The 25676-nt window shown below is 49.0% G+C and overlaps 14 protein-coding genes across 14 annotated transcripts; 10 read left to right on the forward strand and 4 right to left on the reverse strand.

Annotated features, from left to right (window-relative positions):
- Nucleotides 1–1704: 1704 nt before the first annotated feature.
- Nucleotides 1705–2250, forward strand: PtrM4_118420 (uncharacterized protein; the record flags this gene model as incomplete). The annotated part of the gene is made up of 1 exon (XM_066108307.1): nt 1705–2250. The coding sequence occupies one exon, from the start codon at nt 1705–1707 to the stop codon at nt 2248–2250; it is 546 nt and encodes a 181-aa protein (XP_065961492.1).
- Nucleotides 2251–2430: 180 nt separating this feature from the next.
- On the forward strand, nt 2431–3114 carry PtrM4_118430 (uncharacterized protein; the record flags this gene model as incomplete). Its single annotated transcript, XM_001935170.2, has 1 exon — nt 2431–3114. One exon carries the CDS (start codon nt 2431–2433, stop codon nt 3112–3114), a length of 684 nt encoding a protein of 227 aa, XP_001935205.2.
- Nucleotides 3115–3943: 829 nt separating this feature from the next.
- PtrM4_118440 (Retrotrans-gag domain containing protein) lies at nt 3944–5140 on the forward strand (the record flags this gene model as incomplete). Its single annotated transcript, XM_066108308.1, has 1 exon — nt 3944–5140. The coding sequence occupies one exon, from the start codon at nt 3944–3946 to the stop codon at nt 5138–5140; it is 1197 nt and encodes a 398-aa protein (XP_065961493.1).
- Nucleotides 5141–5188: 48 nt separating this feature from the next.
- PtrM4_118450 (uncharacterized protein) lies at nt 5189–8805 on the forward strand (the record flags this gene model as incomplete). Its single annotated transcript, XM_066108309.1, has 2 exons — nt 5189–8749; nt 8782–8805. The coding sequence occupies 2 exons, from the start codon at nt 5189–5191 to the stop codon at nt 8803–8805; spliced, it is 3585 nt and encodes a 1194-aa protein (XP_065961494.1).
- Nucleotides 8806–9519: 714 nt separating this feature from the next.
- On the forward strand, nt 9520–10122 carry PtrM4_118460 (uncharacterized protein; the record flags this gene model as incomplete). Its single annotated transcript, XM_001935171.1, has 1 exon — nt 9520–10122. The coding sequence occupies one exon, from the start codon at nt 9520–9522 to the stop codon at nt 10120–10122; it is 603 nt and encodes a 200-aa protein (XP_001935206.1).
- A 346-nt stretch (nt 10123–10468) lies between these two features.
- PtrM4_118470 (uncharacterized protein) lies at nt 10469–11767 on the reverse strand (the record flags this gene model as incomplete). The annotated part of the gene is made up of 1 exon (XM_066108310.1): nt 10469–11767. One exon carries the CDS (start codon nt 11765–11767, stop codon nt 10469–10471), a length of 1299 nt encoding a protein of 432 aa, XP_065961495.1.
- A 756-nt stretch (nt 11768–12523) lies between these two features.
- On the reverse strand, nt 12524–13126 carry PtrM4_118480 (uncharacterized protein; the record flags this gene model as incomplete). The annotated part of the gene is made up of 2 exons (XM_001935172.2): nt 12524–12958; nt 13019–13126. The coding sequence occupies 2 exons, from the start codon at nt 13124–13126 to the stop codon at nt 12524–12526; spliced, it is 543 nt and encodes a 180-aa protein (XP_001935207.2).
- Nucleotides 13127–14321: 1195 nt separating this feature from the next.
- PtrM4_118490 (ProP, Permease major facilitator superfamily) lies at nt 14322–15952 on the reverse strand (the record flags this gene model as incomplete). Its single annotated transcript, XM_001935173.1, has 3 exons — nt 14322–14537; nt 14592–15635; nt 15692–15952. The coding sequence occupies 3 exons, from the start codon at nt 15950–15952 to the stop codon at nt 14322–14324; spliced, it is 1521 nt and encodes a 506-aa protein (XP_001935208.1).
- Nucleotides 15953–16656: 704 nt separating this feature from the next.
- Nucleotides 16657–18519, forward strand: PtrM4_118500 (AbfA, Alpha-L-arabinofuranosidase; the record flags this gene model as incomplete). The annotated part of the gene is made up of 5 exons (XM_001935174.2): nt 16657–16763; nt 16845–17039; nt 17199–17326; nt 17377–17465; nt 17518–18519. The coding sequence occupies 5 exons, from the start codon at nt 16657–16659 to the stop codon at nt 18517–18519; spliced, it is 1521 nt and encodes a 506-aa protein (XP_001935209.2).
- A 554-nt stretch (nt 18520–19073) lies between these two features.
- Nucleotides 19074–20275, forward strand: PtrM4_118510 (uncharacterized protein; the record flags this gene model as incomplete). Its single annotated transcript, XM_066108311.1, has 2 exons — nt 19074–19430; nt 19478–20275. The coding sequence occupies 2 exons, from the start codon at nt 19074–19076 to the stop codon at nt 20273–20275; spliced, it is 1155 nt and encodes a 384-aa protein (XP_065961496.1).
- Nucleotides 20276–20518: 243 nt separating this feature from the next.
- On the forward strand, nt 20519–21013 carry PtrM4_118520 (uncharacterized protein; the record flags this gene model as incomplete). Its single annotated transcript, XM_066108312.1, has 1 exon — nt 20519–21013. One exon carries the CDS (start codon nt 20519–20521, stop codon nt 21011–21013), a length of 495 nt encoding a protein of 164 aa, XP_065961497.1.
- A 397-nt stretch (nt 21014–21410) lies between these two features.
- Nucleotides 21411–22055, forward strand: PtrM4_118530 (uncharacterized protein; the record flags this gene model as incomplete). Its single annotated transcript, XM_001935176.1, has 2 exons — nt 21411–21496; nt 21554–22055. 2 exons carry the CDS (start codon nt 21411–21413, stop codon nt 22053–22055), a joined length of 588 nt encoding a protein of 195 aa, XP_001935211.1.
- Nucleotides 22056–22276: 221 nt separating this feature from the next.
- On the reverse strand, nt 22277–22703 carry PtrM4_118540 (uncharacterized protein; the record flags this gene model as incomplete). The annotated part of the gene is made up of 2 exons (XM_066108313.1): nt 22277–22534; nt 22587–22703. 2 exons carry the CDS (start codon nt 22701–22703, stop codon nt 22277–22279), a joined length of 375 nt encoding a protein of 124 aa, XP_065961498.1.
- A 1767-nt stretch (nt 22704–24470) lies between these two features.
- PtrM4_118550 (uncharacterized protein) lies at nt 24471–24974 on the forward strand (the record flags this gene model as incomplete). The annotated part of the gene is made up of 1 exon (XM_066108314.1): nt 24471–24974. The coding sequence occupies one exon, from the start codon at nt 24471–24473 to the stop codon at nt 24972–24974; it is 504 nt and encodes a 167-aa protein (XP_065961499.1).
- Nucleotides 24975–25676: the final 702 nt, after the last annotated feature.

Raw genomic sequence — 25676 nt, forward strand, 5'->3', positions numbered from 1 at the left:
CTTCGAATTTGGTAGCCGCCATGAACTAAGCTGCTGAATTGTCCAATGTGTAGGTTTTAGCTGCGCTCGTCTTGATACGGATCGTGGTATTCGCTCGCTTTGAGAATCCCGATGATATGAGTGACGTCAATTTTGCTGTAAAGCCAGCGCTGTTTTCGCCTTGCAACACCCTCGCATACTGGCCGCGAACGATAGGTTCCTCTTTAGGAGCGTCTGGGTAGTGAGGGTCGTGAAAGTTGTGGGTAGGGAACTCGACGGACTTTACGAGACGCCCAAGTTTGACGGAATTTAGGGGAAAGGAAATATCCGAAGACACAATGCTGAGCGGCATCACTGCAGCGAGGAAGACGTCGAACAGCTTTCAACTGAGATGTGGTAAGAGTTGAAGAGAGCCGTGTGCGAGTTAAATGCCGCCCATCTTTCACTGCCTGCACAAGTGCCACGCCAGGTGCTCAGCCTCCACAGCTGAATACGAGGCGCGAGCCTAGACTGCACAACAGTACAGAGCAATCTCCACCACATGCACTGCCCGACTATAACAGCTGAGAGGCAGCAATGCTTGGCGTCACGTGCGCTGCTCTGCACGGGGATACGTGTTCTGAAATCTGGTTTTAGGCTTTTTGTGGATACCGGTTGAGGATATAACCGGCTTTGTTATGTCTTTTCTGTGGTACCCCTCTTATGTATTTTGGTTGATTTTGTAATATTAGTAATAACAGCTGAGAAGGCAGGCGGCAAATGAATTCATGTTGTTGCATGCTCACACAATACCTAGTTCCGCACCCATTCCATGGAACATTTGATGTGGCTAGATGCAATTTCTTACACGTCCTGGACGAGCATACAGCTACGGAAAGCGGCGAGCTATTATGACTCTCTGAGCAATTGTAAGATAATGCTCTCGAGCTAGCCGAGCTTCTGGCACGACAGTCGTACAAAGATATCGCACGCGCACATGCGGGGCGGTCTATTCAGCAAAACTGTGTGTATTAGTTGTCCCTGCTATCTACTATCTTCCTTTATCGGTGGTGTATAGCTATTGCGCTTTCTTGTTGAGGCAGTGCATCCTTGTTAGCGTTGCTGTGGCAGTGAATGCAGTCAATCAAAGTGTGTCCGCGCGAGGCCGTAATCAGATTATATTGTGTGTGTTGTCTGTTGTTGTGCTCACCTTTTACGAAGGCAGCAGCAGGGTCTATTTACTTGACGTATCACTATCACGTGACACACGTGATCCGCTTCTCCTCATAACCGTCACAGTTGCAGTGGCTTGCCGCCTCTGTTCAGCCGAAGCCGTTGCTTCTACAGTTTTGCAAGGGCTGCGATAGATGAATACTCTATACCTGCACTGGCAAATCAGATTTCATTAAAGTTGCTGTTGCCGGCGCCACAGGGTCGATCAAATACATATCTGCAGCGTAGTCTCCTGGTATACACAATTTCTAGATATTCAAGCTTATACGAAGCAAAATTATTCGATTCTCAGCTCGCTTGTCAAAGTGTTGTGGCGGCGGCTGTGCCTGTGTTGCAGGCTTAGTGTCTGACGTGGTGGAAACTAACTTTAAAGTATGTGGCTGGGATTTCTTCGGGGCCGCAGTTTCTAGGTAGCCCAACGTATTCATTTGAACACATAGATAAGAGCCGTTTTCCACGTATATCCTTTGCTGTTCAACCTCAACTTTCCATATGATGGATGAACGTACAGCAATGGAAGATCGGGCGTCACAGCTGAACGACAACGGAGTTTATCTTATGAGATTGTACCGCGAAACGAACAATATAGCTTACCTAGAAGAAGCTACTCAGACAGCACGGGAGGCTGTATATTCAACCGCAGAAGATTCTCCAAACCGACCAGCCCACTTGAGCAGCCTTGGTACCTGCCTTGAATCACAATACGTGGAATCATCCAATATCGATACCCTAAATGAGGCCATCGAAGTGTCAGCTTTGGCATTCAACTTGGCACCACAGGACGATCCAAATTGGGCGGCTATATCAGATAACCTTGGAACAACGCTTCTTCGCCGACATAAGCGAACAGGAAAACTGGATGATCTAGATGCTGCCATCAAAGCATCGCAGCAGGCTTTCAACTCAAATGCAGGTGACGATCTGCGACGGGGAATCACATCTTCAAACCTCGGGGGTCAGCTCGAAATTCGGTACGAGCGAATGATGGAGATAGCTGATCTCGAGGCGGCTATACAGGCCACTAAGAAGGCCATCGACCTGATTCCAGACCCTCATTAACGTCAAAACACCTTTTGGGACAACCCTGGAAAACAGTATCATCATCGATATAAGCGACTTTACGAGAAGACCGACTTATGTAAAGCAATTCAAGCAGTGCTGCATGCCCACAGTTTATCCCGGGGTAATTCCTTAAAGGAGGCAAGCATATTAAGCCATCTTGGAATCTACCTTGAAAGCATGTTCAGACAAACGGGCAATGAGTCTATCCTGGAAAAAGCTATCAATGCAACCCGGGATGCCCTCCACTTGACAAACGACAGTTGCCCAGATCGAATAGGCTGGTTGAGCAACCTTGGAAATAGGCTCGCAACCCAATATGAGCATAACGACGATATGCAAAGCCTAGACGAAGCTATAAGAATAACAGGCGAGGCAGCCCGATCAATCAAATCCGACCATACAGATCAGGCATTAATATCCAGGAACCTCGGACACGGGTTGGAAACCCGATATCAGCGAACAAACGACAATTTCGACTGGGAAAACGCCAGGAATGCATTTCAAATTGCCTGGGACTGCACAGCCGGTATCCCTTCACGTCGCGTCGAAGTTGCTGCTCGTCTAATGAACATTATGGGGTTGCAAGAAGAATTTGATCGTGCTGCAACGCTTGCTGTGGAAGGTATCGACCTCCTTCCAACCATCTCGAACAGGTCTCTCCAACGCAGTGACCAGCAGTATGCCGTGTCGCATTTCTCGGGACTCGCCACCTCGGCATGCTCGATTTATCTCAGACTTGGTTTGCCAGAGAAGGCGCTGGAAATTCTTGAGAGAGGGCGGACGGTCATTCTCAATCAACTCATCGGCGACCGAAGCGACATCTTGTCACGGTTTGGGGTCTCTCCTGCTCTGCTCCTGTAGTCGCAACTTACCTTTGTAATGGAACGATGCCTATCTGGGACTAGCGCTGTTTACGGTCACCCACCTACATATACAGTTTGTAGACTCAGACAATACAACCTCAGTTCAATCCTTCAATTCTTCCAGCAACCACTAATCCCCACACATCTCATCCCTTAGCGAGACAAATCCAGATGAAGCTGTTCGTTTCCAAACACTCCTGGATGAGATAAACGCTCCTTTTACTAGGCCAGACGACCTCACTATGATGGAATGTGCTGGACAACAGCGTCGAAACAGTCTAGCAGCATTCAAGTCATGTGTCGATGATGTCGGATGTGGGAGAACAGAGCAGAAAAGAGGCAGAAGGTTGTTGTATTGAGAGAGCTACATGAAGCGATTATATACATAACTAAGATGAGTAAGCAGGTGACGAGGAGTCACGTGAGATACAGTTCATAGTGTACCAGGTGAACTGAGGTGCCAGGCTGACAGATGACATCCACAATATTTCTGGTTACGATCGGTTCCTTTTGTAACGGGCTGAGCCTCGAGTCACATGACTAGGCTGCTAGCCTAGTCGCTTCCCCGGCAACGTGAGGGCCGTGCGCCAACCCAAACAAAGCAGGCTCGCCGCTTGCGTCTTACCTTCTTTCTTCATCTTGACTGTAAATAGCATCTGGACTAGGTAGCTGGAATACAGTCCCTACAGACCGTTCACATACAGTCAAGATCAAGAAGAACACGCAGAATACGCAGAACACGCAGAACACGCAGAACACGCAGAATACGCAGAATACGCAGAATACGCAGAACACGCAGAACACGCAGCAACCAAAGCACCGCTATAATGAGCTCCCCCGGGGATACTGACATGACGACGAACGATTCGAACCAGCTGTTACAGTCGCTACTACAGAGACTTGAAGACATGAGCACTAGGATGGAGAGGCTGGAAGCACCATCGCACGAGCTACCTCAAACGCCTGGTCACAATACAGACGCCACCACTGATCCAACGCCAACCTCCGAGACTTCGAACACATCTGTGCCTATAACCCCAAAGCCGCGGCACAGCTTACCCCACCCGCCTACGTTTGGTGGAAACAAATCACAATGGCGAGGATGGAAGCTAGAGATGGAGGGCAAGATCGAAGAAGACGCGCAAGCTATTGGAAGCCTAAAAGCTCAGCTACGCTACGTCTACATGCGTCTTGATGGGGCAGCGAAAACCAACGTTACAACATACTACGAGATACAAGTTAAAGAAGAATCGCCAAACCCTTTCAAGCTGCTTGACCGCCTTGAACTCCTCTACGGCGAACGAAATCGGAAGGAGAAAGCCATTCAGAACCTCTACTCTATACGCCAGAAGGACGACGAGACGTTTATTTCCTTCTATCCACGGTTTGAGAAAGAGATGGCCAACGCTGACGCAGAAAGCTGGCCTGAGCATACGAAGATATCCTACTTACGCAACGCATTAAGTGGTAGGATAAAGGATAGGCTTGTTGGTACATCAGGAGCAGAAACAAGCACATACGCAAGGTTCGCTCAGAAGTGTGTAGATCTTAGCAACGACATGGAGTTGTTCGGCCAATGGACGAAAACAACCCGCCGTTACGGTAGCCGAACTGCTGAAAATGCACTAACCTATGAACCACCAGCAAAATCAAATAATGCCACGCTCACAGCAGTTTCCCCTGAAGACATGATGGAATGGGAACCTACGCAGCCTACAACTACCCAAGTGAACGCTGTCGGCCTCCGCGGCAAGACCAACATGAATGGATATCCATCTAGGCGTCCCGAAGACCGAGAACTTATTGGAAAACGAGCAAAATGGGTCAACCAAGAGGAAATCGATGCTCGACGCCAGGAACGACGCTGCCTCCGATGCGGCCGCAACAATTGCCGAATAGCTACATGCCCGTTAGCAGCCGCTCTACGACCAACTCACGTTAGCGTCAAGACAGCAAAGAGTACTGTGGTCACCAAGGCAGCTGTAGAGGAGGAAGATCCAGAAGACTCCGAAGCAGAGCAATAGGAACACGCGGCAGCTCAGAAAGAATGGAAAGAGACCGGAAAGCAAAAGATGGATAGCGATCCCTTTGTACTGGACGTTAGACTTAATGGAACTGACTTTGTCACTGGACTTGTTGACTCAGGTTGCCTTTGCTATTCTGCCATTAATGAACAACTCTTTCGATCTCTGAGACTGCCATCAATCAAGATAGCCCCGCGCCAGCTAGAGGAAGCAGCTGGGAAGAACGCAGAACCAAGTACTGTCCTAGATACAGTTACTTACGCCTCGATAGACATAGACGGCCACCAGCAGAAACGCGTCTTCTTCTACGTTGTACCTGGCCTAACTTACGACGTGATCCTAGGAAAGCCCTGGTTAGAAGATGCCGACGTCACAATTTCGGCCAAACAAGGCTGCCTAGATATCGGCGCGTCAAACATCCGCGCATGGAACCACAAGAAAGCGTCATACAAGCCACCACTAATGAAGGCTACTCAGGTGATGGCTTCCGCATTCATGGCGGAGGTGAGAAGAAGCCGTAGGAAGAACAAAGGAGACGGTATTGCGCTCGACACTGGACTGTTCGCTGTTTCCATCGCCGACATTGAGAAAGCTTTGAAACCGCGCAAACGATCCGATCCAAAGACGAAGCTCCCACCCCAGTACCACCAATGGCTGAAGGCTTTCGACCATTTCCTAGCTGAGAAACTTCCCCCACATCGTAAAGGCGTTGATCTCCACATTGAGATTGAAAAGGATCAAGACGGAAACGAGAAGACCATTCCATGGGGTCCGCTCTACGGCATGAGCCGAGAAGAGTTACTAGTGCTTAGGAAAACTCTCACCGAGCTGTTAGACAAGGATTTTATCCGCGCTAGTAACTCTCCCGCAGCTGCACCCGTCCTGATGGTCAAAAAGCCAGGAGGGGGCATCCGATTTTGCGTTGACTACCGAGGCTTGAACAACATCACCAGGAAGGACCGTTACCCTCTGCCTCTATTCACAGAAACACTGAGAAATGTAGCTAAAGCTAAATGGTTCACAAAACTTGACGTTATCGCAGCCTTCCACAAGATCCGTGTGGCCAAAGGAGAAGAATGGAAGACAGCTTTCCGAACAAGATACGGCCTATTCGAATGGCGGGTTGCTCCCTTCGGACTAACAGGAGCACCAGCCGCATTTCAACGCTACGTAAATGGTGTTCTACAGGATTACCTTGACGACTTTGTTTCAGCCTACGTTGACGACATCTTAATCTACTCGTCAGGATCGCTTCAGGATCACAGAGAGAAGGTTGGAAAGGTTCTTCAACGCCTTATAGACGCTGGACTGCAGATTGATATCGACAAGTGCGAGTTCGAGACTAAACGAGTCAAATACCTCGGGTACATTGTGGAAGCAGAAGTGGGCATTCGAGTTGATCCTGAAAAGATTATCGCAATCCGCGAATGGGCTACACCAACGTCAGTTAAGGCTATCCGAGCATTTATTGGTTTTGCCAACTTTTACCGAGTTTTTATACCAAACTTCTCGGACATTGCTGAACCGCTTATCAACCTAACTAAGAAAGAGATGGTTTTTCATTGGGACGAGGCTTGCAATCAAGCATTTGAAACGATTAAGGAACTTCTCATTACAGCACCAATACTCGGCCATTTTGATCCAGAGAAGGACACCTTGGTAGAAGCCGACTCCTCAGGACATGCAACTGGCGGCCTATTGCTGCAGAAGGACAAGAACAACAACTGGCAACCCGTTGCCTACTACTCAAAGAAGCACTCACCAACAGAGGCCAATTATCCAATTCATGACAAGGAGCTTCTAGCTATTGTTCGTTGCTTAGAAGCATGGGCTCCTGAACTACGTATGGTTAGGAAGTTCACAGTTCTGACGGACCACAAGAACCTTCAATACTTCTACCGCGAACGACAGCTGTCTGAAAGACAAGTACGTTGGTCAGAGTTTCTCTCACGATTCGACTTCTCCCTGGAATGGAAACCTGGAAAGACTATGGGAAAACCTGACGCCCTGTCACGACGAGAACAAGACCTACCCGCCAACTACGACGATGAACGAATACGGTCTCGATTTATCCGTCTTTTCCAGAGCAAGCACTTGCAGAGTGTTCAAATCCAGTCCCTGTCGTCCGAGGAGATTGACTTCACAGAAGAGATACGCATGTTTGAGGACCAGGACATGCAAAATCTCTGGCACCGAAGCCGCCAAGAGGATGAGCTTTATCAGGAGCTCACTACGCTGGTAGCAAACAAGGAGCGGAACCTCCCTACCAAACTTCAGAAGGAGAAGTCAGTGAGTATAGCAGAATGCACCCTGGACGAGAGAGGCCTGTTGCGATTTCGAGACCGGATATGGATCCCTGACTGCGAACCACTTCGCACACGAATTATTCAAAATATTCACGACTCGCATATCACCGGCCATCCTGGACGAGATCTTACCTACTCAATCTTATCAAGGCAGTTCTTCTGGTCAGGTGTAGCAAGCGACGTGCGACGCTTTGTCCGTAACTGCGAGATTTGCGGGAGGAATACGATATGGAGAGAGACAAAGAAGGGCCTCCTTAAACCGCTACCGATCCCAGAACGTATATGGGGAGAACTTTCAATCGATTTTATTACGGACTTGCCGCCATCTGGACGCGATGACGCAACGAACTGCATGGTGGTCACTGATCGGCTGACAAAGGGAGTTGAACTGGAAGGCATGCACGATATCTCGGCAGAAGCAGTAGCACAACGGCTTTTAGAACGGCATTACCCTATTCATGGTATTCCAACGGCAATTACGAGCGATAGAGGACCACAATTCGTCAGCGATCTTTGGAGGCATTTCTGTAAACTCCTCAGCGTTGAGCAACGCCTGTCGACTGCCTATCATCCGCAAACCGATGGTGCAACAGAGCGAATGAACCAAGAGATTGAGAAGATGATTCGAATCTGGGCCACCTACACGCAAGAAAATTGGCTAGCACTTTTACCTATCGTTATGGGAGCAATCAACAATCGCGAGGCCTCATCTACTGGCCTAAGCCCCTTCTATTTTATGCACGGATATCACAATGAACCCATTCAGCTGGTAGAGGATCGAACTATTCAGGACCGACCAAAGAGAGACGGCGAAGCACTGGCAGAAGGCTTCCTTAAAAGACTCCAAGACGCAACAGAGTGGGCCCAAGCTGCGATCGCGATAACACAAGAGAAACAGCAACATCAAGCTAACAAGACAAGAACAGCAGCGCCCCAATACAAGGAGGGAGACTGGGTGTTTTTGAACCTTAGAAACGTGAAGACAACACGACCTTCCAAGAAGCTAGACTGGTTGCATGGAAAGTACAAAGTCTTGAGGCAGGTCAACTCCCACTCTTATCAACTTGACGTTCCGGGGAAGATCCATCCTGTCTTCCACGTAGACCTGCTTCGCTACGCGCCTAACGACTCTCTCCCATCGCAGAAGGTTGGAGACACTCAGCCAGGGCCTATACTTGTAGATGGAGACGAGCTATGGCTGGTTGAACGTATTCTGGGCGAACGCACAACAAGGCAGGGAGGGAAAGAAATCAAGGAGGCATATGTGAAGTGGGTGGACTATACTGAACCGACATGGGAACCTGTGAGTAACGTACTAAAGACTGACGCTTGGAGGAAATGGAGAAAACTACGCGCTAAAGGGAAAGGAGGGGGGTAATGTAACGGGCTGAGCCTCGAGTCACATGACTAGGCTGCTAGCCTAGTCGCTTCCCCGGCAACGTGAGGGCCGTGCGCCAACCCAAACAAAGCAGGCTCGCCGCTTGCGTCTTACCTTCTTTCTTCATCTTGACTGTAAATAGCATCTGGACTAGGTAGCTGGAATACAGTCCCTACAGACCGTTCACACCTTTTGGGTTTGACACCAGCTGAAATGCGTGCATGTGCAAGGGAAGGGCCTATTGTCGTGGTCAACGTAACTACTATCAGTAGCCACGCGATTATCGTTACGTCGTCAAATATCAAGAGTATAGAGCTGCCCAGATTGTCCGTGCCGGACGCCCGGAAATGGCTGGACATGCAGTGGGATACAGACCGAAAAGGCCTCGACGCCGGCAACAAAGACTTAGTAGAGTACCTGGATTGGCTCTGGCAGGTCTGCGTGAGAGGTGTTCTCATGGCATGCGATCTTAGAGTGTAGCCGGCGAAGCAAGACCTCCCAAGGATCTGGTGGATCGGAACTGGGTTGGCTAGCTCGATGCCCTTCCATGCAGCTGGAAGCCACAAGCTTAATTCGGAAAGAATCTTTTCAAGAGGGTAGTTTCGTCTTACACGCCATCAATCCAAGCCCTCGCATATAGCCGGGAGCGGGCGCGGAAAAGCCATGTATGCGGCGACAGTGTATTGCTGGCGACCATGACAACTACTCCTGGCCTCCATACCCTTCACGGAGTTGAAGATGAAAAGGAAGCAATTTTGGAAGTGCTTCCTACTCATTGTCAATTGGATGTACACGATCATCCAGGCACTGACCGTATCGTTCAAAGCCTAGAGCATTGTAGCATCGCCCACTTTGCTTGCCACGGACTGACAAACTATACCGATCCATCCAAGAGTGGGCTGGTATTCCGGAAGCAGGATGGTGCCGGAAGTCTTATCCAAGACACGATGACGGTGCAGAATGTCTCCGAACTGAAGTTAGAGCACGCGAGGCTCGCATATCTTTCAGCTTGTTCAACAGCAGAGAACAGAGCGGTGAGACTAAAAGATGAGGTCATTCATGTCGTTAGCAGATTCCAGGTTGCTGGATTTGCGCATGTCGTCGGCTGTCAGTGGCCATCCGCAGATGCAATTTGTGTAGAGGTCGCCAAGGCATTTTATGGCACACTCTTCGGAGGGGACGGGAAAATGGAGGACAATGACATTGCCTCAGCGCTACAAAAGGCAGTGAGCACAATCAGGGAGAAGGAGTGGGACCAGCCATTGAAATGGGCGCAGTTTGTCCACTACGGGGCATGAAAAACTATTACTAGACTTGAATGATATATTGTCAGCGAAGCTTATGACTACGGTATCTAACACCTCTATACCTAGTGGTGTAGAATTATCCTAACCTATCTTTCTTCGATCTTATACGCCGAAGAATTTCCCGACTCTGAGTCGGTGTCGCTACAATCACGTTGGCGAAGCACATGTCACGATGCGAGGGAAGATTTACTTTGAGAGAGATCAATTTACTAAAACAAACACAGAACTCTAGAATACTTGCTAAACACCCCGAAAACAAGAAGAGATGAAGCAAGAAGGTAAACGCCCCAACAACAGAAGAAGAGGGAGCAAGAGGACAAACAAAAGGCAACCTGAATCAAGACGCATCAGACTCAGGTGCCTTGTAGCCCCTCTTGCGCCACGCCGGCATCTCGTACTGCTCAACTTGCACAGGCCCGGCTTGACCAGTCGGCGACGGCGTAGAGGACCTCAAGTACAAAGTCGGATTGCGAGCCTTGTTGACAGCCTGATCAGCGAGGTTGACGATGCTCAGAGCACGACGGAGCCGTTCGTCTGACGCTGTCCCACGCTTAAGGAGGTACTCGGCTTGCTTGTACTCGTCGCTCTGTAGTGTCGCCTCAGCCTCCTGAAGACGCTGCTGTTTCTCCGCTGCAACAAAGGCGCTGTAGCGGGAGGGCTCGTCATCTTCCTTGCGAAGGGGGCCGCGAGGCTGGGCGATGACAGAGGGGGCGTAGTCGGTGAAGACACGGGAGGCGAGGGCGTCGTAGGGCTGGGTGGCCTCAGGCTGGGAATAGTTGGAGTCGTAGGTGGCGGTGGAAGCGCGGATGGTGGAGGCGCGTGGCTGGTAGAGATGGTTCAGGTTCTGCTCGTACTCAAGGGGGGATTGAGGACGCTCCGAGGAAACGCGGCGAGAGGGGCCTGCATCATAGTGAGTAGCTTCCGCGTGGGGGACGTATAGGGTATCTTGAGTCTCAGGTGCAGACTCTAGATCACTAGTTGACTCCTCCTCCTTGCGGATGTAGAAGAACTTGCACTTAGCCTTGTCCCAAAATGTCAGCTGCTTGGTTGGTTTAGGCTGATCCAAAACCGCAGAACGTGCAGCTGTAGCGCCACCGAATGTAGTCATCTCAATCTCAACGCCCGAAGAAGTGTTGCTGGATGAAGCCGCCTTGTTGATAGCCTCGCGCTCACGTACCATCCCAGGGGTGATACACTTAAGCTCACCAGACTGCCACTTCTCCAGCTGCTTCTCCATGTCGTTGCAACGCGGACACTTACCTTGAAAGCGGAGGTAGATCATGTAGCAAACTGTAACCAAAAGCAAAAGTCCAAGGACAGCGAAAGCAGCAGCGAAAATGCCAACGGTCGTGTCATCGAACTCATGCCTAGGAGGGGCTGACGGCACCCCTGTGATGGATGAAGAAGGCAGAATGCTGGTTGTCGAAGAGGTGGGCATAGTGGAGCTAGATGAGATCAAAGTGGAAAATGTCGATGCAGGCGCAGTGCTGCTCAGACGGACCTTGGAACTAGCAACCGTCGTTAAATTCCGACTAGCAGACGAGACGTTGGCGGATGTAGTCGAAGCCTGAGCAAAATCTGTGGGATAGACAGTGGTGTACTGCGTGACGATGACATAATCAGAGGGGGAGTCCATGTTTGCGAAACTTTCCAGAAGCTTCAGATGAACTGTGTGATGATCTAGCTATACTGGGAAGTAACTGATTGTTCTATTTATGCCAAACAAGCGGGTGCGCTGTGGTGCGACTTCACGATGTGAGTAATCGTGGTTTTCCCACAATGTATCCATTTATACACAATGGTGAGGATAAAGGGGTACATTGTAAACAAACAGTGCTGGCTGAGTGTGTTGACATGAACACGATGATCGTATCGGATTACCGTATGTGACATAACGAGGAGTCCGACTCTCAACGTACTCATTACAATTACATCAATTTTCCAAATTTCAAAACGCGCTATTGGCTCACAATTTCATGTCTTAATATGAAGAGTGGGATCAGGTTGGCAAGAACATGCTAGTTTTGGATAGGTCGCAAATCGATACTGCCGAGACAGGAGGCTTTTCACGAAAAAAGTGATACTTTCAAAAAGAGACCCAGAAGCATGAGCATAAAATTGTGGAGAGATTGGGCCGTGACAGTCGTGTCTGTCGTAACCACGATCTATATAGATATATACCCTAGGGAAAACCGTGAAAAAATATGTCAAATCAGACCAGTCTGAAGTAAGTTCACTTGATGGGATGATTCACAAGGATAAATTTCGTTCAAATTAGAATGGTAGAAGAAAAGTCTATTCGCGAGATTGGACAATAGTACAAGCAAATCACACCATTGGCCATCTAACGGCACTAGAGTGTGAAGAAAATAACAAATCAACAAGTAGGACTCTAGCGAACAAACACATTGTGTAGCGTCACATGTATAGACACTGCTACTCCACAGGAAAGCGTCGTACCTATTGTGTCGTCCGATACACCACTGTCGCGCACAGGATCATGAGATAGATCAAAGGAATCGCGAACACACTCAACGCCAAGATGTACAGGTGGGGCAAGCTTGTTCCCTGTCTTCTCCACTGTTGCGTCGCCCACAGGCTCAGACTTGCCGAGCTTCTTCGACGCAAAAGTGACGCTTGAACCAGGCACAGGAGATTGCCAATCCTTGCGGGCAAGCGCTCCATCCTCCATAGTCATCGGCGGAATCTCTGGTAGCTCTGGCGTCTTGACCGACTCGGCGGACGACGCGGGGATTGAATCAAGGGCTAGCTCTGGGTCATTAACTGCGTCCTTTCGTACTGCCCGCGCCTTGCGAGCACGGTTGTACTATGGTACCCCGGTATTGATCATCCAGAATAAAACAAAAACCAGAAACAAAGAGCCAACAATGCTAGCAACAAAGATGAGCGCGCTGAAGTTTGCAGAAGTCGATGACGCTGAAGGTGCCACAACTGAATCTGCCTTGCGGCTTGTAAGGCTCGGAAGAACTGGCATGTTGTTTGGCAAGTGATGAAATCAGTTCTATGTCTACTACGCCCGGCGTAGTTGTCAGGTTGAGTTGGGTCGGAAGAAGGGTAGAGGTTTGGTTTGCCGTATAAGAGGCCCATGTTGCAACATTGTGTAGAGGGCCTGGGATCTCATAGAGTTTACACTGTGAGTGAACGATTAAAAGTATCTTAAGCTAGTCACCGCGACTGCACATTGCGAAATCAGGCGTATACTCGTACTGTTGGGAGTGCTCACATCAAATGAGTGAAATTTGCAATACCTCTGCATGACCGGCCAAAATCGTCAGATGGTATACGTACTTCGCGGAACTCCGCCACCAAGGGATGCAACAACATAACTAGTCGAAGAATTACAGAGTTATCCAAATCTATTGCAGGCTGCCTTACGAAAGTTCAGTTTGATAAAGTGAGCATTGTTCGATTGCGTCGTTGATGATGCTTGAAAACACAGGAAAGAAAACAGTAACACTCCGGGGGAGGAGTAACAGTCCGGCGAAAGAGTAGCAGTCCGCTATGATCGATGGGTTTCGCTAATTGCCACATATGGACAAAGTGGGGGTGCCTCGGTTGTTAGCGAAGCCCCTCCACCTTCCCGAAGCCGTATCGAGATGAAGCGAACAACCACCACGAAAAGACACCCCTCGACGCTCGGCTCGATCTTCATCAATAAGAACAGATCACAGTCGACCTACACGCGATATGTTTGCGACAGAATCCAGAAGCTGGTATTGTTACCCTACACCGTAGCTGATCGACTGAACCCGGTATGCGATAACTACCCATCTACCGACGTCACGGGCACACCCATCGTATAATCTTTGCGATGGGCCGAGTAAGGACCGGCTTCCGCATTTGTTTTTGGAGACTTGGATCAGCAGACTGAACGCCACGTGCCCACCACCATGCAAGTCTACACGCCCTGACATGTCAGATCTCGGCCCGAGTTGGACGTGTGCGACAGGCTATTTACCGTATTCACGGATATCCAACACGTGATACGGCAAAAAATTGTAGACAGCACGAAGATGATTTGCAGGGTTGGAGTCTATTCGATTCAACCAGAAAGAACATTGGTATCATTCACGTCAGGTAATGAGCCTGTAAAGCTAGACTACGTGTTGGTCTCATAGACCTCATTAAAGTCTCCCAAGGAGTTAGTCCTCCCTATCGTCTTCTCGACCCTAGTACTCTTTGGTCTCTTCGACATGAGAAATGGAGCCTTGCTTTGCAGCGACTTCCTCGACGCGGCGCTCGATATCGGGAATCCAATCGCGCTTGTTCATTCCTGGTACAAACAAAGGTGCGTTTGTGAAGAGGTAGTTCATCTCCTCGAGCGGGCGCTTTGCAGTCTCGGGCAGGAAGCAGTAAAAGAAGATGGCGTTTGTAAGATTGCAGATCTGTCATCTAGTGTAAGCGGTTGGAAATTCAAACTTTGACATGGGAATACTTACGACAAACAGCAGGTAGAATCTCCATCCAGCTGTATCCATACCGGGCTTGGTGACCTGTCCAATCATGGTGTTGAACGCGAAAGAAGTCATCGTGGCGATGGAAACACCCTTAGAGCGGGTCTTTGTGTCGAAAATTTCAGCGGGGATGATCCAAGACAGCGGTCCGCAGGTGGAGCTGAAGCAAAAATTGTATGCCCAAGTGACAGCGATGAAGCCCCATGAGGCGCCCGCATTTCCAGTCGTGCCAGGGGGGTAGAGAGCCAACATGATGGTGGCGATGATAAAGGTAACGCAGTTGCCAAGGTTTCCCATGATCAAAGGCCAGCGACGCCCGAATCGATCAATAAAGGCAATGCAAAGCGCCTGTCCGCAAAGTGCAAGAACTGAAGAAATGGCCTGGTACTTGAGTGCGTCTGTGCTGCTGATACCCATCTGGTTGTAGATGGTAACGGAATAGTACTGGATAGCTGAAACACCAGTCATCTGGACTGAAGCCTGGAGAGCGCATGCAAGGAAAAGACGGCGGAAGCATGACTTGTCCCGGAAAAGCTCCATGTAAGACTGAGCAGCATTTTCGCGCTCATAGGTCAGCGATTCCTGGATCTGCGAAAACTCGGCTTGGACCCAGGCATCGGTCTCATCGCCGTTGGAGTGCAGTTGAGCCAGATTATGGAGACCCTGCTCAACTTTGCCCTTGCTGATAAGCCATCTAGGCGATTCAGGGAAGACCATGATGAGCGCCCCCAAGAAGACAGCGGGAATGACCTGGATACCAAGCGAGGTTTGCCATTGGCCGTTGTTGTCATTTGCGAAACCGATGTCGACACCATAACTGATCCAGGCGGCTGCAAGGGCACCGATTCCCAACATGAACTGCACGAGAGCGGTGACTCGTCCACGAATGCTGGGGTGAACCATTTCAGATTGATACATTGGCACAATCATGACCAGGGAACCGATACCGACACCGGCCAGAATGCGGCCGGCATACAAGTAACCGAGATTTTGAGCGCCAGTCTGCAGCGCGCCACCGAGACAAAACACCTACATTGTACTATCGTCAGGAAAAAAACGCTTAAATAAAGCGACAGAATTCTTACAATAGATCCAATCATGATGGTCAATCGTCGACCGAGGTAGTCACCGGTGGGACCAGCAAAGGCAGCTCCAAAGAAGGCGCCGCCCGTAAACACCGACACGACTGCTCCAGTTTCATTTGAATTAGGATAGTTGAACTCTTTGTTGAAAGCTTTTGAAGAAATGACCTGGGCAATGACACCGAGATCGTATCCGTACAACAAGGAACCAAGGGATGCAAAAAGACCCACGAGGAACTGATACACTTTGGGAGGGAGCGCCATGGCGACTGCAGATGGGATTGACAATTTCTGCAGGAAAAGGAAAATGCGATGCGTAACGAACCCCCCCTGCGAGCAATCTAGGGTTTTATACTCGGTCTTCTGACATATTTGCTTCCCTGTACATTTCACATGGCATTATGGTCTGGGGGAACGCATTCAACGACGCTACTCCAGGATCCCCACAAAGAGCGGGGGGTCTGACTCGACTCCGCGTTTATTACCTCCGCAATCCGCCTTGTCACCCCTGTCGCACCAATTGCTGATGCCAGCTCCAACGCTGCGGTACTTGCTCGGTTCATAGCAAGCCGACTTGAATTTTGGTGTCCAACGCCATCTAGCTAGTGCCAGCCTATTGACGGCTGAAGTACTTCAGCCGCCGTTCTGCGACTGGTTCAACGACGCTTGGCCGCGCATGGGTGGGGACGGATAGTTTCCTGAAAAGGGTGGTAGTGCGTGAGACATCCGAGGTGGGTTGGCTTAGTGTACGGTGCTGGAATTCCACGAATGGGAGCGAGGATGCGGGTCGGAAATCCCACCTCTATTGGTGTTGGAGCGGCACCAAGTCGGACCACATGGTAAACGGCATGAAGCTCTCCACGACAACGTGGGGTATGTCGTGTCTCTATTATTTCGATGTTTGAAGTCTTTGCGCTCTTTCTCTTCACATCAACCGGAATATCAAAATACCATCCATACGATCGACCATGGCGACCTTTACTAAGATCGAGGAGAGCGAAACGCCTTCCATCACCATTCACCCCGCACATCAGATCGCTAAGATCAATGACAACGTATACGGTGGCTTTACCGAGTAGGTTCCATCTTAGGGTTTCTGGGCTGATTTTGTGCGAGGCGTGCATGCCTTATCCTCGGCTAACCAACCATGTGCCAGGCACATGGGCCGCTGCATCTACGGCGGCATTTACGATCCCGGCAACTCATTGTCAGACGATAGAGGCTTCCGAAAGGACGTCATTGAGGCTTTCAAGGAGCTCAATGTACCTGTAGTGCGCTACCCTGGCGGCAACTTTGTGGCAACGTACCATTGGCTTGACGGTGTTGGGCCCAAAGAGAACAGGCCAAAGAGGTAAGTCTCCCACCATCCATTCATACGCAATGCGAGATTTCCATATATCGATTTTGTTACATTTTGGATCATCTACCTGCATGCAAAAACTCCCGATCTGGTCTTTCCATGCTGCGGGAGATTGCCACAGGGGAATGCGTAGACTAAGCATGAGACTAGGCCTGAGCTTGCATGGATCGGCATCGAGCCCAACACTTTTGGTACAGACGAGTTCATGCAGTGGTGTGAGGAAGTTGGAACAGAGCCTTACCTTTGTCTCAACTTTGGTACTGGTACACTGGATGAAGGTATGATCGAGCTCACATCCCATTCAGTGTGTGATTCTAATCTCTTCTAGCGCTTGGATGGCTCGAGTATTGCAACTCAGACCGCGACACCTACTACGCCAACCTCCGACGCAAGAATGGCCGTGAGAAGCCATACAATGTAGGTAGTTCAGATTTGCATGAACATGACTTGATACTAACGTCCGAGCCAGGTCAAATACTGGGCCCTCGGCAACGAGTGCTACGGCCCCTGGCAGGTTGAGCAAATGACCAAAGAAGACTACGCAAAAAAAGCGTATCAATGGGCCAAAGCCCTCAAACTCCTGGACCCCACCATCACCACCATCCTGTGTGGAGAAACCGGTTACTCATCCTGGGACTACTACGTCCTCAACCAATGCGTAAAATGGGACGTCCACGGCCTCAGCGGCGACAACACAAAGAGCCTTATCGACATGCACTCGATCCACATCTACACAGCCGACAAGGAGCACCTCGCCAACGCCACGGCCCCACGCGCCGCCGAACGCGCCATCCAAATGGCATCCAGCCTGATTGACCTCGCCCGCATCGAAAACAAAGTCCCCGAAACCGTGCCTAAGCAGCTCATCTGCTTCGACGAGTGGAACGTCTGGGACCCCGTGCGTGCGCCAGGAGAAGACGGCGCAGAGGAAAAATACACCCTCTCAGACGCCCTCGCCGTCTCCATCTTCCTCAACGGCTTCATCCGCCAGGCCAAGGACGTGGGCATGGCCACGGTCGCGCAGAGCGTAAATGTCATTTCGCCCCTCATGACGACCAAGACGGGCCTCGTCAAACAGACGTCTTGGTGGCCGCTGCTGCTGTTTTCAAAGTATATGCGTGGTCATACGCTTGCGCTAAACGTGCGGGCGCCGGAATACACGGGTCGCACCAAGCCGAGCTGGATCCGGGGCACGATTGAGACGCCGTTCTTGGACTGTAGTGCTGCGCTTAGTGACGATGGATGGATTAATCTGGCTGTTACGAATGTGCATGAGTCCAAGGGGTTTGAGGTTGAGATTGCGGGGCTCAAGGCGGATAAGGTCGAGGTGCATACCGTGACGGGGGAGAATGTGGATGTGGTGAATACGGATGGGGTGCAGAATGTGGGTATCAAGGAGAGTAGCTGGGATGGAAAGGGTAAGTTTATGTTTGGGAAACATTCGTTTACGCTGTTGAGGTGGAAGGCTTGAGTGTGGGGCTTGTGTCGTCTAGATATACAGGGGTAAATGAGTAAATGGGAAACATGCCAACTCCATTGTTATTTCGTCTAAGGTGAGTGAATAGCTCGGTAGAGCTCTCGTCAAAATCATGTAATTGATAGAAAAGATTTACTCATGATGGAAAGCTGTTACATAGAAGCGAAACAAGGAAAGACCTAGGGGCTATCATGACTAGTAGACTCCGCAACAATCAATTCAATCCGGTCACTCTCCTAGACCCACTTACCTATCTAGGTAGGGCTTAAACTCCTATAGGTAACTACTAGGCTTAAAGCGGTAATCAATCAATCCAATCTGAACCTTCTAGGACCCACTTAATTGATTGTTGCGGACTGTGAGAACTGTAAGTCCATGCTAGATACGTTCTAGCGCCGCCCCTCCTGGATTGGCTTCACATTACCCCTCTCCACATATACAATGCTCTTTCCTCAATCTCGAATTTACTTCCTTACTACAATTTCGTTAGCTGAATTGCAGCACTCCTCTTCGCACTTACATGCATTCAAGAAGAATCTCATTGCACAATGCCTTTTGATGAAGAAAAGATCAGAGCCGACGCGGCGTGTGTGCGCGATATTTCGAATAAAATAGATGAGCTCATGAACCCCCGCGAGTTCGCTAAGGCGGCGTCCGAAGTTTACCAGGAGAGCAAGGCAGCACAAATGCTTCGCGAGAGATTCGAAATGTTCTCATACGAATACGCTGTCACTAGGCCAAGTGAAGACGAGTGCCCGCTTGAACAGCAATGTATTGCCGAAAAAGTGATTGGACGGCCGATACATACCGAATTGAATGCAGTTCTTGCAATCCCGAAGACCCTTATGAAGGCGGAAAGCCGAAAAGCTATCAAGGTTATGTGGCGAATGCACGGAGGAGGCGGGGTAAGAGTGCAAGTAACTACTACGCTTATATCAGCTAAACCTTATAGTCTTGTGGAGAAACATTTTTCGATCCATGGTCATACTACTCGAACGTTCAGTATGTGTTAGAAAAGCCTGACATGATCTTGTTGGAATTCTCCTACAGACTCTGGCCCGAAGCTTCCACTAAAGACCGCTTGAACGACATAGCCAGCATGTGGCGATGGACATTCAACTGCTTGCAACACACCCTTCAATTGATCAACGAACACTTCGTTGTCGACTGGGGTTCTTTCTGTCTCTTCGGTGGGAGCTTTGGAGGAGAAATGGCATTGCGTGTTTGGAGCATGGGTGAAAATCACAGTCAGAAACCTCCCGACTTTTCTATGAGGTCGCTTGTTGCTAATGCTCCTACATCGATGGGATATGCCCGCGAGCCTGGATTATACTTGGGAATTACTATTTCTCCGGAGCGTTTGCAAAGAGACAGAGAGGAATTGGATCGGTTGCTGCAGCTCATGCCATACCGAATTCATCGATCTGAAACCGAAAATGGCGAGAGAATGTTTGGGGGGCCATTATCTTCAATGGGGGTCCCGAGGGAATTGCTAGAGAAACCATCGGCATATCAGATGATTGAGAGAATGCCAGCGGTGCAGCACCGCACTGGCAAGATAACGAATTTCTTGTTCAAGCATGGTGATCAAGACAAACACGTCGACTTCAAGGACTCACACGAAACAGTTGAGCTCCTCAAAAACAAGGGTTATACTGCGAAACTCATACTTCAACCAGGAAAGGGACATGCTGAGGACGTGAGTGAACCCCTTGAGGAAGAAGAGAGGGCCTTTCTTGATTGCTCTTGAGCATTAGATAGAGCCCACTCGGCAAGTCTGTCTTGACTAAGGATCTGGAAGCAATGAATGCGTAGTGCATATGCATATTAGAATGACATAATATGTCTTCAAACCAATGCACGGCATAAATATTCCCCGCGCATCGTCAAGAGCTGTTTTAGCTGCCCCTCACTCCAACGCCTACTCGTGACTCATACCAATCCATCCTACAACCTCTATTCTCTGCGGTACGAGTAACCTCAGAAATTAGCTATGTTCCACCAGTCTGAGCAGACTGACTTGCGACAACCGGACGATCCACAATCCGCGGACGCACGCATGCCAGCAAAGAAAGAGGGTCGAATTACTCTAGCGAGCACTAGCCTCAACGGATTGGTAGATTACAAAGAAGGCAAGCTCTGGATACCAGAAGAACTATCCTCTGACAGTGAAAAGCTCTTGGAGTGCCAAAAGAGCATCTTAACTGCACCTGGCGAACGCGATAAGACAAGGATCCAGCGCTTATGCCTACCTGGATGGCTCCATAAGGACCCAAAGATGGCTCTTGCGGCAATTCGATTTCCTCAGGCGCTCGAAAATGGTCAGAAATTTGAACATATTCCTGTATCTTATTGGTTTGTGGGAAATGATCTCATGGACGCGGTGGTATTGGTTCCTCCGGAGTTATGCTTCGCAACCGATATTGGTGAGTATCATATCAACTTTATGGAGCTTGATGCAAAGTACGGACCCATCCTCGACAGGTGATACTTCCCATACAAAGTCCCCATACCTGGAACCTGACAAGAACCCAGGTGGGAATCGAGACCCCGGGTCATGTAGTGACAGAAAGAGATCTGTGCACAAGGCGGCCCGTAGATCCTATCCTGTAACGCTTGCAGAAGTGGATAATGTATGTCCGTGCTATGGCAGCATACGAATGGAATGGAGTGGACAGTAGCGTATCGGCGAATGACTGCCTCACGCCAGGTGGAATCTGCTCATTTGTCATCTAAGGGGCTTCTACGCTTTGCTGCATACAACTTTTGCTCCCTCTCCATAATTATGTTCCTGCTAATCGAGAACCTCACATCACGGGATATCGTTAAAGAACATGAACCTTAGTCAAATTCTTAATGGGACGGCAGCCCCAGAAGACACCAACATGTCGGCTTTAGCTTACAGGCAGCCGTTGTCTGTACAGGAAATGACTGCTCCCTCGCTACAGTCTCTTGAACAGACACCAGAAAAGTCAGCGCCCCTCTAAGTCATTACTCCATCGTAGATTCAAATCTAACATAGCATTAGCCCCATCTTCGACTCGCGACTGAACGATCCAAATAGGCCCAAAATTGCCTCATTCTATACAAACGATCGTGAAAACAAACCCCACGGCACTACCTCACACTGCGATCTTGTATCAGGACCCGAGTCCTTCGAGTTATACTCTCAGGCTGGTGGCGAGCCTTTGATGGAGCTCCAACAAAAGCTCAGGCAAGCAACCAAAGTGTATGTCGAGACAATCAAGCAAGCAACCAAAGTGTATAGCGAGACAGTACAGAGACTCTCGAATGACTACATAGGACACGGCAGAGGCACGAGCCGTATGGAAGTAGTGCCTGATCCGCAAGACGAACCGATCGAGAATGGAGCCTTTGCCCTTAGCACCACTACGAATACACAGCGTTCAGGAGCAACCATTGGTCTAGCAAGATCTTCAAGTCAAGGAATCACAAAGAACAACAGCTCTCGAAAATATTCTGTGAATGAGATAAGTAAGATCAGCAAGTACAGCAGATGTAAGGAATGAGAGTGGGCTGATGGTATAAGCAGGCGTATCCAGCGTAAAAGGATTCCTGATAGAAGAACGTAGGCGTGTGTTCATGAACAGTTGAAGACAAATATGCGCTCTACTGCCAAGGTAACTCTTCGGATTACAATCTTTTTTCATCACACCACTGAATTACAACTCAAGCAGCACATATTCAGGACAGACATGCTCAGCTGCTCTGCTCAAGATTTTGGATATCTTCAGGACTGGATGACCATCTGGCGGTTCGTCAATTTCTTCTTTTCACCCTCGTGTTTCCGATGCAAGACGTAGATTTCCTTTGAGGCTTGTTCCAAGACCATTTCCGTCACCTCGGCTCTAACATGTTCCTCCAACTTTTTGTACTCTGGGGCCTTGGCTAAAGCTTCGGACAGTTCCTCTAGGCTCATATATTTGAGTGAGGATCTTAAACGGCTGATTACAATTTCCAGAGTACATTTTAGTTTTTCGTATCCGGCCTGTTATATACTTATTAGCTCTTTCATTTTCCATGTCGACCTCTACACTTACCCCATTGCTGTACTCTTGAAGAAATGCCTTATGTATTGAGGCGGTATCAAGGCTGGAAAGAGGGTCTATTTTTAAATTGGTGGAGTCAATCTCAGGCTTCAGAATTGTGCTGGTCATCTCAACTAGTAATAAAATTGCTGCTTAGAAGGTGGTGATGTCAGATAAGTACGTAGGGAACACTTCTAGGTATAATGTATAGTAGTTTTTCAGAAGAAAGCAGAGTTTGTGTCATAGGAAAATACAAGGTGCATGTGATAGGGGCGCAGCCGCCCGCATCCCAAATTACGTTGAGGAGGGGCTGCGAATAAAAAATTACCTGAACAATGCATGCGGTAGAATCTGTACCAATACTCGGGGAGCAGGGTTGTGGGTCCTTATCAGGCATCGAAGCAGACATCTAACTGGGGTTGGTCCCGGATATGCTTGTTGTCGCCGAACTTTTTCTAGAAAGTGACGATCTAGATTCTCTGATCCTGAAATATGCAACTGCAAGGTACCCTTAAAAAGATTAGTTCGCAGGGTGCTGTTGCCTAGGCTTCTGTTGGGCACAGCATAAGACTTGGCAGAACGCAAGCAAAAGGTTCGAGCTGCTCACCTTTCGGGCAAATGCACTGACTCAGTATGCATCCCCTGGAAACGAGATTGGATTATGCCAGCCTCGTCCTTTCTAAGACCTAGGGTGACGTGCCGTCCAACTAAGAGGGCAAGACTGTGCCACCTCGTCATTTTACTTCATACGAAGTTATAAGCATCGTTCAGAACTTCCATCAACGAACGACACACGCTTAAGATATCGTCAAGATAAACGTTGTGATCGTGTCGACGGTAATGGTCCTCGAGGGGCGGTAACAATTCGTATCCGATGATCTTCAACTCTGCAATAGCAAGACCCAAGATATGATGGAGACTTACGAGGTGCTCGCTTTGGCCGAGAGGTTAATGGATGAATAACAAGCGGGGCAGCCATCATGGCAGCAACGAACTGTATAGGTAGGAGGGAGTCCGGAAAGCATAGAGGTTGGCCGCAGATACCCCCACTACGCTACGTAAAAGCTCCGCTAATCTTTTCAGCTCAGCCCCCCAGCGGACAAGCGGCAAGTGCAGAATCTATCTTGATCTGGGCCAATCAGGGAATCCCGCACCGAGTGCGTGATCCAGCTTGATTGGTCTGCATAAGAGCGAAGCACTCACATTTCATTATTGGTCTAAGTTACTTCAAAAGCCCTTGTAAGCCGTCAGTTCCGGCACTTGATCCATGGGCAGAACTTTCAGCGATGGTCTCTAATTATATACATTCAAAGACTGTGCGTTCTGGAGTTGCACGTGATCTCGGACAGAAGCACACATGGCCCGTCATCGCAATATTATAATGCCTCGAAAGCAGGCATAGCAGAGGTGGAGGTAGAGGTATAGGTGGTGAAGGAGCCGTATGGTGCGGTTGTCGAGGACTGAAGCCTGTCTCAGAGAGGGCTCTACGCTTGTTTTTCGAGGACGAGCTCGCTAGGAAAAATTTACATCAGCTTTCACTGGCATCAATGACACATCTTACCGCACATCCTAGTGTGGACAAGTCAAAATTCACATTAGCTCTTGCAGATAATCTTGGGTTTGGGGAAGTCATTCTACGCCACAAACGATGCATCAACGCCGCGCGGGCGGAAAATAGAGGTGAAACCGAAGCGGCCCTCAAACCTACAACTTACAGTTGCTATAAAAGACTAGACTGTTGTTGCTCTCGAACATCACCCTAGAAATGTGGACTGTTTGAAACTGTGGTATCTCAAAATACTGCACCTGGCTGTTAAAACATCGATTCGCATCGATTTATGCACACTGTAACCCACCTTCTGTTCCTTTTTATATATCATTTTGCCTCTGACTGCAATGGCAGTTGAGCTCCTCGCTGTTAAAGCCGCACTAGAGACCATTAGCAGAGCGTCTTGCAACTCACTCATATCAAGCACTCGCGAGCTATGCAAAGCTAATGCTGCTATTGCAAAAGCGCTCTTATATCTTAGTCAAAGCGGTGTTTCTGATACTGATCGAGTAGAAGTTGAAGTTGGGGGTAACATAAGCTCCGAGCATGCCGACCTTGCCAATCTCCAGACGCAGCCTTACACCGCCTCAGAAAATGATACTGCACAGGATGAGGCTCAGAGCATACTGAAGAGATATAAGGCTCAGCGATGCAGACCAGATCATGCAGTAGTGAGGCTTGCGCAGTACTGGATTCAGAGAAAGTTGACGGGATCTAGTTTCTGTAACGTTGGTGATGCAGATGAACACAGACTGTTAGTTGATTTGCGTAAGGCTGTAGTATTGAGCACTCCTGCTGTGCTATCATTACTTAGGGGTATCAAGAGGAAAAGGTCTATTGACAGCACTTGATATAAAAGCAGAAGTGTTCACAAACGTGCCCTATCAAGGTATCTAATGTAGATAACGTGTCTATATTTGAGGTAACCCAGCACCACCCAGATACACACGAAATAGCAATAGGATAGAACACCTAAGAATCATAATGCTCAGAGCTACTGTCTAAAGAAGATCAAGTTCCACAGGTTAATAATATCGTGCGCAACTAGTGATAAGCGGCAGTCAAAGAGTGTTGCAGCAAGCATTCGACCAATAAGGATGCCAAAGAGGGTAGGTTAGTGCAGCTTTAATGATTAATTACCGGTATTCTTCTCTACTCGCGAATATCAACGGTTGTGTCCTTTTTGTTTCATGTGACCAAGCATCACGGCCGCACGGGACGCGGTCCCGTAGGGGCCAATCTTCATTAAGTACCTACTAAAGTAATTTTGTTAATGCATGCCTTAAACCACTCATTGTTGGCAGCTTCGCAGCATCCCGCACGGGACGCGGTCCCGTAGGGGCCAATCTCCATTTAGCACCTACTTAGGTCATTTTATTGATGCATGTCTTAAACTATTCATTATTGGCAGCTTCGCAGTATCCCGCATGGGACGTGGTCCCGTAGGGGCTAATCTTCATTAAACACCTACTTAGACAATTTTATCAATGCATGCCTTGAACTATTCATTATTGGCAGCTTCGCAGTGTCCCACACGGAATTTAAATTAAGCG

This window comes from Pyrenophora tritici-repentis, chromosome 6 (assembly GCF_003171515.1).
Source record: "Pyrenophora tritici-repentis strain M4 chromosome 6, whole genome shotgun sequence".
Taxonomy (NCBI): domain Eukaryota; kingdom Fungi; phylum Ascomycota; class Dothideomycetes; order Pleosporales; family Pleosporaceae; genus Pyrenophora; species Pyrenophora tritici-repentis.